This window comes from Pseudonaja textilis, chromosome 1 (assembly GCF_049901715.1).
Source record: "Pseudonaja textilis isolate UNSWEBS1 chromosome 1, rPseTex1.2, whole genome shotgun sequence".
NCBI classification, from domain to species: domain Eukaryota; kingdom Metazoa; phylum Chordata; class Lepidosauria; order Squamata; family Elapidae; genus Pseudonaja; species Pseudonaja textilis.
The window spans coordinates 208,308,102-208,324,710 of record NC_141990.1 but is presented as its reverse complement, the minus strand read 5'-3'; the positions used below and the strand labels follow the sequence as shown (position 1 = coordinate 208,324,710).

At 38.4% G+C, this 16,609-nt stretch overlaps 1 protein-coding gene across 4 annotated transcripts in view; it reads right to left on the bottom strand.

The window, feature by feature from the left end:
• Window positions 1–16,609, bottom strand: part of NCKAP5 (NCK associated protein 5) — a 666,974-nt gene that overhangs the window by 96,938 nt on the left and 553,427 nt on the right. For all 4 annotated transcript variants that reach the window (XM_087920337.1, XM_087920334.1, XM_087920335.1 and 1 more), the window contains 3 exons: window positions 8,865–9,050; window positions 4,626–8,269; window positions 2,573–2,750 (listed from right to left, as the gene is read on the bottom strand). In XM_087920337.1, coding sequence (XP_087776463.1) covers window positions 2,573–2,750; window positions 4,626–8,269; window positions 8,865–9,050 — 4,008 coding nt within the window. The remainder of the gene's footprint in view (window positions 1–2,572; window positions 2,751–4,625; window positions 8,270–8,864; window positions 9,051–16,609) is intronic.

Sequence of the window (16,609 nt, the reverse complement as noted above, 5' to 3'; positions counted from 1 at the left end):
TTAAATTACTGAGCCATTAAACAACAAGAAGAAAGTTTTAAAAGAAACGGTAATATTGTCTTGGTTTCCCTACCTCCACCCCTCCCCCTCCCTTTCTTTCTGTACAGTGAAGATATACCCTAAGCTGTCAGCACCATGTTAAATGGGGCATAGTTAAATTGAGTGGCTGTGATAAGGGGCTCTGCTTTGTTATCAAAATTCTAGATCAGCTGGATTGAATTTCCTGCATATGGCACATTTCCAGGCTTCCATTCTTTCTCTTCCTTTCAGTGACATTGCAAGGGCAGACTTAGATATGCTTATAACTTGTGGTTTTATAATGCAGGGAACATCTACATTTTCAAAGCAAAGTTGATACTATAGAAGCTACTGCCGGCTTCTTTTTTTTTTAAAGGCAGAGCAAAGGGGGGAAAAAAACCCCAGTTTTGTAACACATTCACATGCACATACACACAAGTCTTGGAAAGGTTCTTAGCGGATGACCTTGCACATCTTCCAGGAAAGGTTTTATTTTCATGAATAGGTAAAAATATGCATAAGTTCAACTATTTACAAAATCTGCACTACTCTTACTATTAATCTACTCATCACTCCTTATCACCCATGCCCTCCCACTTGTGATTGTATGACGGTAACTTTGTCGCTTGTATCCTTACCATCTATATGAACTGTTTCCTAGTATGATTTGATTGCTTATGGTGTATCCTATGACTATTACTAAGTGTTGTACCTTATGATTCTTGACTCTTGACAAATGTATCTTTTCTTTTATGTACGCTGAGAGCATTTACACCAAGACAAATTCCTTGTGTGTCCAATCACACTTGGCCAATAAAAGAATTCTATATAATATTCTGAAGTTGATCATCTTGTCCTTAAGCATCATAAAGACTATTTTGACTTTGAATTCCCACCAGGTGGAACATCTACATTATGTTTTACCTCTTCACTATATATTTGAGAAATGGGTTTATATTTCAAACTTTATCAAAAACAGGATTGTTTGTTTTATTCTTATTTTGTGTTATGAATATCACAGGAAGAGCTGACATGCAGAACAAATATTTTTCATTTGTGCTTGATGTAACAGCCTACTGGGAGCAGATGTTATCCCCAAGAAGGTTTATTTTGTGTACTTCATTCATGAGATAGTTCTTAGACAGCAGTCTGTTCCTTAGCCAGCCAATCTAAATTATTCAGAACTTTTAAAAAATGGATGTGTGAGTCCTTCCCAGCCATCTTGAGTGCTTATATAGCAGAAAGGTGGAGTATAGAACTGACACAGGTAATCCTCGACTTACAACCGTTTCATTTATTGATTGTTCAAAGTTACAACAGCAAAGAAAAAACGTGACTGATGACCTTAACTCACACTTATGACTATTGGTCACGTAATCAAAATCCGGAGGATATTTATGAGAGTTGCAGTGCCCTGGGCTCATGTGCTCATCTTTTGCAACCTTCTGACAAGCAAAATCAACAGGGAAGCCAGATTCATTTAATAGTTGTGTTCCTTACTTAACAACTGCAGTGTTTCGCTTATCAGCTGTGGCAAGAAAGAACATAAAATGGGGCAAAACTCACTTAACAAAGGTCTTGCTTAACAACATAAAATTTGGGTTTGTGGTCATAAGTCGAGGACTACCTGTAATAAAAAAACAACAACAAAAACAAAGTATTTCCTGGAAAGGGGCCTCACATTATATTTTTAAAAAGAATATGGCCTCTGAGGGATTGGAGAAAAAGAAGGGCACATATCATCTTCTATACATCCGGATGCATATATTGAGATTGTCCTTATCCCATTCAAAACATACATGCTAATCCAAATCCCAATGCATCCAGTTTGGCTGTTAAAGAAGCCTGGTTCAAGCCTTTTCATTTCTAAAACGATTACAATTTGCAACAGCAAAATAATTGGGAAACCATCTCTCAGTTCAGAAATTCAGATGACCGTTGCACATCTTTCCAAATAGACAAAGCCCAAGCTTGTGCTCTTTTTAATTTACCAAGTCATCTCCAAATGTCTAACAAGCAAAACCACTGTACATAGGTAGGCTTAAGTAAATATTTAAAATTATCAACATTATTTTGGGGTTGTTTTTTTTTGCAATGTTTGAAGCAGCCGATACTAGATACCTAGCCACGATATTTCTTGCAATGTATTCCTTGTGATAGCTGCTCCCTATGAATCACACTTTTTGAGTTTAGCTAAAAATTACACGGAACTGGTCAGCGCTGCTGTTATTATTTTTTATCTCAATCTGTTTCAATTACTTCTAAGAGTTAAAAAAAAAAAAGAAGAAGGATTCCGTGTAATTTTCAGGGTCTTGCTTCAAAGCACAGGTGGCCTGTGCAAATTTTAAAGCAGGCGAGTCAGTTTGCACTGTTTGTTAGCCACTGAAATAGCATAATCGGATTCCCTAATCAGATCACTGGATGTTGACAGTAATCCATCATTCCCCAGTTCTGAACTGTGTCCTTTCACCATACATGAGCATGTACCTTGTACTAATGCAATAACAGACCGGAAGAAAGGAAATTCTTAAGGGAGACTCCTCTGGTTGCTTACCAAGACCTCGTTTGGTATTTCTATATCAACCTTTGTTTTGCTGTTTTTCTTCTGGTTTCTCTGAGTATTGACGGAGTTGCTGGGAAGAGGGAAACCCTGGGATATGCTCTTCGACACGCTCCTGTAGGAAACATTTTTTGATCCACTTTCTGTCTGCTGGGCTGCCTTCTTATCAACTCTGCAGGTAGAAAGTGATTCCTCTGATCAATTATGTTGCCCTTCTTCAATCATTCTACCTTCCCTTCTGCTTCTTTCTTTAAGTTTAGTGAAATCACCCTGTGTCTTTTCCCCCCCTCTGGACGTCTGAGTGATAAATGTTGCTAACTAGCCTTGATCAAATCTGTCACTTGCAATTTCACAGACAAAATTAGACTCGTCGTTCAGGTATAATGATTCGTTTTAAATTTTCTAAGACCGTGAACCAACTTGGAAATTATCGTACAATTATTTCTGGGTGTCTTTGTGACCTAAAATCCGGGAAGCGGTGAAAGTAATTACTTTTGTGGGTTATCTTCTTTGTATACTAACAATCTGCCTCCAGTTGCAAGGGGGCATTAAAGAGAACACAAAGGCAGATGCTGCATTTTTTAAATAATCTCTCCGTGATGGATGTATTAAATAAAAATGCCACGCTTAAAAACTGTATTCGTTTTAATAAGGCTGACTATTCTTTAATTTCAAAGACCACTGACCTGGCTAACAAAAAGCAGATAGAAATGATCAGGGCAGCCATGTGGAGCTGTTTTTATGGGGATATGTCACTCTATTTGGCAGGTGGTGGTGGTGTTTTGCATGTGTGAATGCACATCTGCATTATAAACAGCTGTCTCCCTAAAAAAAGAAAAACAAAAACGAAGCAAGAGCTGGCTGCGAATCCTCTCCCAGGTATGGCAGCAATTTTATGGGAGATTCCTACTTCCCCTTTGAAAGATGGAACAACACTGTGATCCCTTGTCAGCTGTCTGAAATACCGCAGCTCAACACAGGCTGCCCTTTCTGAAATTGCACTGTTTGATCATGTTCAAAGCTAACAAGCAAAATTATCAGAACGTGGCTGTTTCTCCCCGTTATTCAAGAATATGCAATTTCCTACAGTCTTGGCCGAGATCAATCACAAAAAAAAAGCAAATTACAACTGTCAAAGCAATAATTAAAAGCTGAAGAACAATCAACAGAGCAGATAAAATCAACTTCCTCTCCCCGCGCCCCGCCCCCCAAAGGATGAGAAACAAACCAAGTAAACTATTGTTCTACTAAAATTTTTTTAAAAAAATTCCAACAAGCTCCAGGCCATAATAAAACAACAACAACACCCTACCACTAAAGAGGAAACAAAGGGAGATTTCTGTAGAATGAAATGTCCTTGGGCTTCATCACAAGGCTTTAAAGGATTTGTAATCTATCACCAACTTCTAAAGAAATGGCACTCTGAGTGCTAGTTCAGTGTCCAAATATGACTGAGCTGCGATTAGGCTGGCTGATGAGGTCCTAAACCCTTTGAGCCAATGAAAAAAGGGCAAGAGATCTTTGCCTGTGTGTTTCTGTGCCTTTGTTTATTTATGTTTGAATTTCCAATAGATCCAATGCATTAAAATTAGAATTATTTTTACTCTTAGAATTACTAATAGAACCTGAAAAGTTACCTTTTCAAGCTGCTGTAAACCTGGCATCTCTTTATCCTGCCTCTTCTCTGCCCCCTTTTGTGCTTTCTTTTTTGGCCAACCGATCTTTGGAGTTGGTTCCTGACAGAAGTTTCTTTTGCCTATTTCTCTCACTCCACTCCAGCTAGCCCATAAATCTTTGGGCTTCTCTCTTTCTGAAGCTATTTAGATAATTGCAAAGTTCTTTTTCCCACTTTTAACTCCGCTACTCTGCCTTGTTAAATAAGTGTCGCGTAGTTTCTAAAGAAGCTTGCAGTGTTTCACGTTTAAAATGGGAAGACAAAATGCTGCTGAGAAAGGGAGAGGATAAAATGTAAAAAAAAAAAAACCCAAAGATGGTCACGCTGTTCTAAAAAGGAAGATTCCAAATCTACATATGCTAAAATTCTTACCTGTGTAAAAGCTCTTTCATGAAGTTGTCTTTTCCTGAGTAGGTGGCCGTAGGGCTGCTTTTCTGTTCGGATCTTGCTTGGCTTGGGTTACCATGTACAGCTTTTGCCATTTTTTTTCCTTTGGGAGCATCATCTAAAAGGACAGAAGTTTTCCTGTTCAGCTCGTTTTCAGCGTCACACGGTTGCTCGCTTTTCTTTTTGTCTTTCCTTTTTTCGGATTTTGCTTGCTTACTTCCCAAAGCAGAATTTTTCGCCTCTTTCTTTTCCATTTTGACTTTTGAGGTATCCAGTTTTCGGCTGTTCAGGGCTGGGAGTTTACTTTTGCGGAAACCAAACCAGCTGGCAAGAGAAGGGCCCCCATTTTTTGGTTTCATCTCAGGGCCAGATGGGTTTTGCCCTTGTCCTTTCTGCATGTTCTCTTGGATGCACAACATCACTTTTTCTTCTATTGTCGGATGTGAGATGGTTGAAAGCGAAGCCTTTCCAGAGGTTTCGGGACCACTTAAACAGGTTTCTGGCAATGCTGCCTTGCTTCCTTCGGTTTTATGATGACGCTCAATCCTGTCCGTGTTTTTCTGAAATGGGACAACTTGGCCTGGGGAAACAGTGGTTTGGTTGATTTCTGTTTGGGTAACACTTTTTTCCATTGCTGACTGACTCTTGGAAATGTCACTGCTTTCTTCATCTTGGCCAGGTGTATCTGGAACTTCGCTCTGGGATGCTGATTTGTGGATCCCCCTTTTCAAAACACTGGTGCACAGATCTCCTTTTGGAGACGTTCGAAAGGGCAGCTTGCTTGGGTTGCTTGTCTGACTACTGGAACCGCTCACTTTTGCACAAGCGCCTGGCCGAGTGCAAGAAACCGCAGGAGCCGCCTCTGCTGTCCCAGCCGATTCGGAAACAAACTTCATTTGTAATCCCTCCCCTGTTGAGTTTTGCCGGGTTAAAGAATTTCCTCGTTCAGATGTATTTGTTATAATCTGTGTTCTCACTTTTCCCAACCGTTCTGGGGAAGGTGCATGCAATAGTTCTTCAGTGTAAATACTGAAACTCTGACTGCGGGCCTTGGCTCCAGTCATACCAAGAGCTGGCTTCAGGTATGCTTTATTACTAGAAGAAATGGATCTTTTAACAGATTTGTTTTCAAATCTGTCCGGCTCTATCGAATTGCAAGTTTCAGGGGAAATAGGGAAAGCTGGGTCCATTTTGGTTTTCTTTGAGAAACTTTCCTTTATTTGGGGCTCTGGGCTCCATTCTTCAGGGTCCATTAGGTCTATAGTGGTTTGAGGTGAAGATTCACCTTGCCTCTGTTTATCTGAATTCACGCTGAATTTAGAGGCTGCATTCATACAGTCTTTTTCCTGCTTTCCTGGCACAGTGGAACTCTTTCTGACAAAGCGGGGAGATGTTATGAATAATTTCAGTCCCACAGACAGATGGGGTTTCAGGACCTTGCCAGACAAGTTTCCATCATCCCTGACCTGAGATAACAGTGGAACTGGAGAAGGGTTAATTTGAGGCAGAACACTCTGTTCCCCAACCGTACTTGTGTGATGCTCCAGTGAAGTGGAGAAACTCTCAGGAAACTTTGGTTTCTGAGGTACAGCAGTCTCCTGAGACAGGGAGCTGGTGTCTTGTGTTGTGAAAGTTGCAGGGACAACTTTGGAATTATACAGTTCTTGGTTGCTGTAAAACATGGGCAAGTTCAAATTTGGTGGACAAATTTTCTTGGTGAACATCTTGGAAGCAACTTGGCTTGTGACAGGGGATTTTTCTGACATGCATTTGCCGTCTCCCTTGTCCTGAAAGTGGTTGAATTCAACTTGAGGTGTGGCAGGCAGTTTATCAGTTTTTGTTGCATGAAGAGCGACACTGTGACAAACAGACACTGAATTTCCTTTCTGTGGTGACAACTGAACATCTTTTCTTGTATCGCTAAGAAAACCCGCTCCTGGTTGGTCAAGAGCAGGGGGTGAATGTTCATAATGTGGTCTAATTAAGAGTGAAGCTGACCTGCCAGGAGGAAGGGGAAGGGGAGGAGATCTGGCCTCCACTGGTGGCCTCTCACAATGGACATCTCTGGTTGGTTTCTCTTCACTGTGGACAGGCTCCAGAAGATGCTGAGGGAGGGCAGTTGGTTCCGAGAGCAAATTCTTAGTTTCTGGATGGGCTAACATCTTGCAGTTATTCAAGCCTACTTTTGAATTCTGATTTGGATTTGGCATCTTTTTGTTTCTTGACCATTTTGCAGGTGAGAGTGGACCTTTATCCAAGGTCTTAAAGCAAGGGGAAGAGACTAAAGGACAGTTTTCAGGCGTGGCCGCTTTTGCTGTCTGTGGTAAAAACTTGTCTCTGCTGGATACTCTTGTTAACCTGTGTTTTTGATTATTACCTCCCTGGATACAAGATGGGGAGCTCAAATTAGAAGAAATACTGCATGCGGGCTTGGTTAATTTTTGTTGAGGGATATTTTGACACAGTGGTTTTCCAAAATGTATGGGACAATCTCTGACGTGGGGAGTAGGGGCATTTGCACAGTCGTCCTTGAACTCGTTTGGGGCAGTTTTTCTCTCTGCTTTATTAACGGGTATTTGCATAACATGGCAGCTTTTAGCATCTATTGCTTTCTGCAAATCAGATACTCCCTGAGATAAACACGTAGTATTTTCTGCATCGCAAGGCTGGTGAATTGAAATTTCATTTCTAGTTACAGTAACAATTCCAGCCTGATGTGAATTAAATTCAATAGGTTTGCCATCTTCAGCATCGAATATTACAGTAATGCATTCTTCTGAAGAAGTCTTCTTTATAATTTTTTGCTGCTTGATAAAATTACATGCTTTTGTCCTGATGTCTGAGGGAGGGGCTTGTTTTTCAGAAGATGCCAGCTGAATGTTTTCTTTCTCCCCAAGCACACCACAGCTCTCGGTGTTCTTTTCTGCAAAGGGTGCTAATGACAAATACGGCGATGGGTTTTTCTCGTCGCTGCTCTCTACATGTAATTCATCAAGGATTTCATTGTCATCAGTATCTGAAAGGTGTAAATTAAGGTCTCTCCAGCTTACACTGGAAAGACTTTTATCTATCTGCAGCACAGGCAGCTTCATATCCCTGCATGATTTTGCACCCAACTGAAATCCATTGACAAAACTAGTCAGTTTTTCGGGCTTTTCCTTTGAATTAAAGTAAGACCTTATTTCCGATAAATGCTTTCTATCAGGTTCCCAGCCAAATAAGCTGTCAGAAACACTGTGAGTTAACTTATTACAGTAGTGCCAACAGTTTTTCCTTGGTACTTCATGCAGTAGTGCTAAAGATGAAGAATCATCATCCACATCCTCGTGGGAATCAGAATCATACACAAAGATTTTTGGGTGATCTAGGCAAGCTGCCTCCATCTCAGGCCTGCTATTGGCCTGTTCTTTATGAGCGCCATACTTAATTCCAGGAGAATAGATTCCTTCGTTAGAATCCATGCAATCTTTATAGCCCCATTTGGATATAACCGAAGGAGGTTCTAATGTTTTTTTTTGCTTTTGCAGCTTCTTCAGCCCGTCCAAAATGTGGTTTTCCTTGATACGAGTTGGAGGTACGTCATCGGCAGGACTGGAGCCTATACTTATCCTTTTATCCCAGCTTACTGACTAATTTGAAATGGGAAAAAAGAAAATATATTAAGTTTAGTTGTTACTGCAGAATTAGCAGACAGGAATAAAAATGCAGGTTTTGAACTTCATGCCTAGATGAAAGCAGGAGGAATTTCCACCCCATAAATAATAATAATAATAATAATAATCATTATCATCATCTGCCAAAGTAGCAAAGCATGGAAGAAAGGCCCAGACCAAACTAGGAGTGTTCATTACACTCAGCTAGTGATGAGACAAATCTGACTTTGAATAAAAGTAAATGAATTGGAATGGGTGAAGAAGGGAAGGGGAAGGGAGGGGAAGGAAGGGAAGGGGAAAGTAGGGGAGAGGTGGGAAGAGAAAAGGGATACTTCAGATTCGATGTCCCACTTCTGCTGGAAGCCACAATACTTCTAGATTTATATTTAGGACTCTGATCTCAATGCTCCCCATTTCTTTCTCCTTCCCATCATGCCCTCATTGTTTCAACTTCTAAACTAACCTTATGAAGCATCCCTTGGCAATAATAATAATAATAATAATAATAATAATAAAAAAAACTTGTAGCCACTTTAAATTTTATCCTAATCAAAGGTGACCAAGAGCTTACCTTTTTCTTGCATGCTTTCCCATCGTTCCAGGAGGAACTGCTGGAATATTCACTGCAGGCACTAGACAAGGAGAGTTCACTGCTGCTGCAACTGCTTCGAGGATAAACTTGGTGAGGTCCAATCCCATTTAACTGATTCTGGCATTTCAAGGCAGGAATTCCAGATTTCATATTCTGCTGGCATTCCTAAAGCAACAAAGCAGATGACATTATTTGGTGGGATGAAAAAAGAGACAGAGAGAGAGAGTGACAGCGTCTTTCTGAATAAGATGACAAATCAACAGCCTATTTGTATTCATACCAGTACAGATACAGTCTAAGTATTGAAGGAATATTAAAGCCACTAGGCTCATATTTCATCCTTATTACAAGATTAACATTTCTCAATATTTGATTGTTTTAAAAATTTATTTCTTTAAATTATGCACGCCCTATCCAAGCTAGTTTTTCAGTGACAGTCTGCTTGAAATATGCAATGTTTATTAGCAATGTGCTCTAGAAAGATACTGGAGCTTAAGTTAAAGCAGTACAAGAACATCTTGACAACTGCATTATAGCCCCACAATGTAACAGATGAGGCCCTAGAAAACTGGGCAAGGTAAATTAATTTAGTGCCCCAACTAGAGTGTCCACGGAGAATGGGATCTCTCCATTATAGTCTAATTTTGATTTTCTATCTAGTTTAAAGCTTTGTCTAAGAAAGTTTCCAGCGTAGGACAATCCATCTTTGTGTCACTGTCCGACAGCTAAAACCTCCAGCTTATGCTATTTATTGACACTTTATGGCTTCCTTTACTACTTGTGTAGTTATCAGCCTTTTCCAAATGCAATCTCAGCTTCTGTGACTAAACACCAGTTTCAAGGAACAGAATAATAAAGAAAGAAGCAGCGCTGAAGTTGGCAGATATGTTTTAATTTTGTTTCAGACGAACATTTTATTTCCTACAAAGGTCAGAGTGTCCTGCATGCTCAGAAATCTTCCACATAACATGTTATAAAGTCTCTTTATGAAATGGATCACAGACAGTTGTGTAGCTTGTTTATTTACAATGTTTGTAAACTACCCCAACAGACATGATAATGAATACAAAACGAATAACATCTTGGCATATCCTTGGCATTTTGCACCAAGTCTCACAAATCTCAAAAACATTTTTCTCACATTCATGAGCATTGCAAGGATATGTGCCTACATTGCTTTACATCACTTGGAATAGATAAAAATAATCTACTTTGATATCCATGCAAAATGTATGTGCAAACAGGATTTCCAAGTTCATTATACAAGATAAAATGTCTCCCAACATGGGTTTCAATCTAATAATTATTGATCAGGTACTGTAGCTGCTTGCCCTTCTGCCAGAGGTCCCTCTGGTTCTAAGCCTCAAGAGCACTGCATCCTGCTCATTATAGTCCACATTCTTAAAAGTACAGAAGAAAATATCCCAGTGTAATTTTGGATTTACTCATCCTACAGATAACAATCAATCTTATTATACTCCTTTGCCCTCCAACATCACAGAAGTTGGTTTTGAGACATAATAGGATGCTTATGTCCAACTTTGGCCTGCAGTATTTATTATAGACAAAAATGATATATTTCAGAATATTATTGTCTCTGGTGATCATAACTGGACTATTTTGCTGTGATGTGCAAAATGGGCCAGGAAAAAAAAAAGAAATAAACACAACAAATGTCTCTCAGTCAAAAAAGGATTTGTTAATACTGTTCCGACATAATCTGGGTGGCCAAATCTTGGGAAGGCCACCGAATATTAGTGAACTCATGAAATGTGAATCTAATTTTCATTGAAACATTTAACTTCTTTCTGAGCGGTAGCACTTCTAGAGGAATGAAATCATTACAAGACTGATTTTGCTTTATAAAAAAACTGGGATTTCTATGTTGTTGTTTTTTAACATGGGTGAATTTACTCCTGTCTTTGAAAGAGCTTCTGATTTTCTTCCATCTAAGCTGCATCAACAAAGCGATGTCAGGGCACCCTTACTCTACAGTGACAAATTGTCATGAGTTGTAGCTGTGATACATCAGAACATCCATCCATCCATTCTAAGTAATAACAGGTGAGATCTAAAATGAATGTTTTCTGTAACAATCTTCTTCAATATAGCAATAGGAATAGCACTTAGACTTATATACTGCCACACAATGCTTTACAGCGTTCTCCGGGTGGTTGAAAATGTTAGCATATTGCCCCCAACAATCTGGGTTCTCGTTTTACTGATCTTGGAGGGATGGAAGGTTGAGTCAACCTTGAGACGGTCAGGATTGAACTCCTGGCAGTGGGAATGCAGAGTTAAGTCTGCAATACTGCATTCTAACCACTACAGCATCACAGCTCTAATATATTATTACATAATGTGTCATTTGATACTAATTGTCCTTGAGGCTTCATCTGGGCTTACTACTGTGATGAGAATGGGCAAACATATGACGGAATGTTTTTTTTACAGAAAGCTTTGTTGCAGAATAGTTTCCCCTGTTATGAATATTCTATTTTTAATATAGTTTTATTTTAATGATTTTTAAAAAGAAAGATAAAAAACCAATACAGATTAATAGTAAAAGAAAAAGTTAAAAGCATGGAAGGAGAAAAAGGTAAAAGAAAAATAGAAGAGAAAATCAAACATAGAAATAAGTAGCTTCTGATATTCTTTACAGCAGTTATAAGTACAATTATAAATGTACTGTACTTCTCAATCTGTGATTACAATATAACTCTCTTCTTTCTATAACCTAAACTGTCCAATCATCAAAACCATCAGGCATAAGTAATGCTTGACAGTTTTGATGATTTTATGCAAAAAGTCCATAAAGGACTTCCAGTCAGAAATAAACATAGATATTGTCAAAAAAGTTATTTTAGCAAATTCTATTAACTCCATCCTTCTATTAATTAATTCTATTAATTCCATCATCTTTGTCAACCATTCCCCCACTGTGGGTAGTGCTACAACATGTCATCTTGGTGTGTACAATAATCTATTGCAGTTATCATATACAAAACATGATTTTTTCCCAAACTGTTTGTCTATCAATCCAAAAAGGAAAGTATCTGGTCTGAATTGTATATTGAACTTTAAAATTTTCTGAATTAGTGTACTTGAATGCAAAATTTTCTACTTTTCTCTTAGGTGGCCAGACATAATTATATGTCCATTTTTGTTCACATTTCCAATTTGAAATGCCTTATTACATTCTAGACCAGCGGCCCTCAACCTTTTGGGCACCATGAACTGGTTCCATGGAGATAAGGTTTTTCCGTGGACCAAAAGGGGCAGGGTTTCCTGTGCTGCCTATAGATGGGGCTTCGTTGCGCAGCCCCATTTCTGGCTGGTCCATGGCCCAGGGGTTGGGGACCCCTGTTTTAGACAATTTCACTGCTGATATACCAGCAATGTATATTTTTTTAAAAAAAATCTTTTTAAAAATATAAATTTCACTTCTTTCAACCTCATCTTCTCTCATTATTCCATCTGTATATTATAACTAATGTTTTTAGCCAGCATTATCATACATTCTTCCACTTGTTCCTCTTCTGTTTAAAATTTCAGTAAAAGTTTATACGTTTTAGCTGTTGTTCATTTGTACACAATTGGAATTTCTTTAACAACAATGACATCCATATGATCAATCTTCAGTCTTACCTAAAAATGCTACTGCAAACCTGCCTTCCTCCCAACAGTGTGCCAAATCATCCCTTGAAACATTTCCTATTTGTGCAAATATTGTATTTATTCTACATACTTTATCAGTATCTGCCTTTTTAACTACTAATCCCAATCCCCCAAAATTGATAATTTAATAACCTTTCCTCTAATATTTTCACTGGAATCTGAGATTGTTCTAAATGTTAAACAAAATTCCTTCTCTCTCAATTCTAATACAGCCAGAAAGTTCTCTTTCAAAATTTCTGTCTATAACTTCTGTTTTATTCTCCAGAATTTCCACATTGTCATTAATTTGTTTTACATCTCCAGACACTTATTTTACACTTATTTTCCATCTTCTTAACTTCTTTCATCTCCTTTTGTATCTTTCAAGTCTTTTATCTATTCTTTTTTCAAAAGATATAAATTTAGTATTAACTGATTCAGCTAACTTACTGCTCAATTGTTCAAATATTTTCTTAAGCAAGTCTGATGTAATTCCTCTCCATTGGAATTGCTCTAGTGATCCTCTTGTCCACTCTACTTTTTTTTCTGTTTTCTGGTTGTTGTCATTACGATGTTGTAATCCAAAAATAAAAGTGTCTCATATAAGAAAAAAAAAATATCCCTTCTTTCTTCCACCTATTTTGTCTTCTTGTGCCCTTTATGACTCAAATGGCACTCTGTGGTTATAGTCACAATCACAGTTGGCCTCTCTGTAGTTACAGTTAGTATCACAGTCTATGTGATACTAACTGTTTTATGTTTTATTTTGTAAAATCCACCCATTGTCTATACTCTTCAATAATAAACAAAACAAAAAACATTTCCACAAAGATCTGGTTAATTTAAACACACTTGCACAAAGATCTGGTTAACTTAAACACATTTCCACAAAGATCTGGTTCATTTGTCTATTTTAATTCCAATTTTTTCAAAAACACTGAACAGTAGTCTTTCAAAATAAGTATCCCTTTTACTAGTTGTGTACTTATATCTTTCTTATAGCTACTTTCTATTAAGATTTTGCCAAAAGTTATTAAATGTTTAAAACCTTTTTTCCCTTTGTAATCCAGAAAAAATGTTGACTCACCAGGTTGAATTTTCTTATATTCTCTTTACCTATAAATTAATTACATTCTGAAAGTGTTTAAAGAAAAGACGCTCACATGAACCATGTGTTCATATAGTCCAGTGGTAGCTAACCTTTTGGGGGTCATGCCAAAAATTGTGTGAGCATTAGCACACTTGTGTGCCAGCACCCAGAATGCAATGCGCGCCCTCCCACACCCCCTGCACATGCACGTGCAATCCCCACCACCACTCCCTTACCTGCTCTGCACTTCACAGCTGGTTTGAGGCCTTTTTCGGCCTCCCAAAGGGTTGGAAAAAGCCTCTGAAAGGCTTTTCAGGACGAATAATATGCCCGTTTCATCACTTCCGGTATTACAGGAAGTATCAAAATGGGTGTATTCACCCTGAAAAGCCTTGCAGAGGCTTTTTCCAAGCCTCTGGGAGGCCAAAAAAGGCCTCAAACCAGCCAAAAAACAAGCTGTGACTCGCGCACATATGCAGTGAGGTAAGTTTGCCTGTGACTCGTGTGCCAGCACAAATGGCTCTGCGTGCCACTTGTGGCAACGTGTGCCATAGGTTCACCATCATGGATATAGGCTGCATTACAACCGTGAGCTTGGTTGAAATCTGCCAACTTTCAGTTGTTTAATTTACAAATTGATTGCAACAACTTCAGTTCCTGCACTCTATGTTCATAAGAAATAGCTGCCCAGTGTGCAAGTAGGGGGACTCAAAATCTCTTCCTTTTCAATTCACTGCCTGGCCATCAAAATCCATCACAATGCCATCTCCATTCCTTCAGGGACTTCTAGTTCATCATGAATCTGCACCAGAACATCCCTTTCATGAATATTCTGAGGTTGTAAACTAAGCATCTGAGTTTACTCAAATTCAGACAAAAAATATGGACCTATAAATAGGTTTGCAAGGCATTTAGCCAATTTATATATCCCAGACTTGTCTTTTGATTTAGCATGTGTGCAAAATTATAATTGGGAAAAGTGTACATTTCCCAGACTTGTGAATCTTGGTGGGGGATGGGTTCTAAATGGTTAGTGCTAGAAGACAATAGAATCCAGTACCTGGCTTGCTTTGTGATACCCGCTACTTACTACGTGCTAACACTATTGCCTGTCAGAGAGATGGGAAAATAACCAAGCAGTTTCTGAAAATCATCTGAATCTGCTAGATGCCTCTCGTGGATTATCCAAATCAGTTCCATCAACCTACAGAGTCTCTTAATCACAATGGAATCAGAGTATGGCCTGATTCTACCAATAAGATGGTGGAAATTCTATTCATCCCCAGATGCTCCAACAACTGCTCGGAGATAAAAATAAGATTCAGTGTATGACCATTCCCTGAATTAGAACCAGGATATCTTCTAACACGCCCATGATCACTGTGGAGAAAATCAATTCTCAAGCTTTGTTTAGTCCTGAAAACTAACAGGTTAGGATCAAAAAGCATTAGTGGTCTGTTGCCAACCCCAAGATGTAATCAAGAAGCTCTAGGAAGGAACCAACTTGTAGCAGGACAGTCTGTACATAAGCAAGCCTGAAAATTTCTTTCTATGACCATGTGTCACATATAAGCATTTACATCCTTTATGTCCACAGCACTGTCCTTGGCCATGGTCAAGGTCTACCACATGATTAGAGCTACCTCCCCTTTCCAGTCATGATATCAAGGTTATTGAATGCCAGATAACTGTCTGGGCAAATTTCCAATATGATAACATCATCACTATTACCCAGCCAGAGTCTGCTTATCCAATACTAAATGATGGCTGAGGATGGAATTCAAGACAAATAAAGGCCATTGGAATGATATTCAGGCATCCATGGATGTCTTTAATTATATCTTACTTTTTCAACAGAATATAATTTTTGTCCTGCAGAGATTGAATCATTTCTTTAGATATCCTCTCAAACGTCTCAAAAATGATTCCTGGGGTACACTAATTACATGTATTTAACTTGTCCATTGGTTTATTAATTTGCATTTCGTGACAAGTGTTTTTAACCATAGGGTTTAAGCCATCAGCACATTCAGAGTACAAAACCCTGCTTAAGATTATAATTTAAATACATAATTGTTAAGTAGCAAGGAATGGCAATTGTTTGAATGAAGCTATTGTCAACTTAAAAACTAGAAAAATCTATCATGAAAGCTAAATTACAGATAGTAGGAGCGGTCATTATTCTTGTTCGGAACCTTTGAAACAATATTTTATCATATCAAATTGGAGTCTGTCGAATGTTTATACTTATACATGGAAAAGATACATTTTCAGGTCTTGTGTGCTTTAATCTGTTTTTTTTTTTTTAGGATTTATTTATTTATGTAAGTTATGTTTTGCTTTCCTCAATGAAACATGAAAGTCATTTTCCTTAAAGTTTTGCCAAATAAGCACAAAGGGAAGCACATTCAAAAAGGAGAAAGTGGGGGGAGGGGGGAGAGGCAAAGCCCATGAATTTTTAAAAGTTCATACATAATATATCATAAAACCAGGATGAATAATATGGTGCCCCGGCTTTAATAAAAAGCTCCTTGACCATTTCTCACAAACTTTGAGATGTAATCAATACTCAAAAAGGTATCTTGGGGACATTGCCAAGATTTATGCCTTTTTGCAAAGAATGGCACTTTTTAACTTCAGCCAGCGAAATGGTAGTGGACTTCAGAAAAAGAAGAAAAGACGGTTATTTCTCCTTCTATAGCACTCTAATTCTATGATGAGTTTTATTGTCCTCACCACACCCACTTCTTTGAGAGGTAAGAATGCACTAAAGGAAGAAAGCAAATGCCAGAAAACTCATGGGAACCTGAACAAGCTGCAATTATGAGTTCTTTTCTACAGTATCTCTGAAAAGACATTCCCAAGTCAAGGATTGCACGAATGAAGATTGGATGATCAAAGATGCAGGAATGAAATTCATTCCTGTCAGGAAATAATGGAATGACCATAGAATAATTTGCCAAGTATGCAGAAGTGG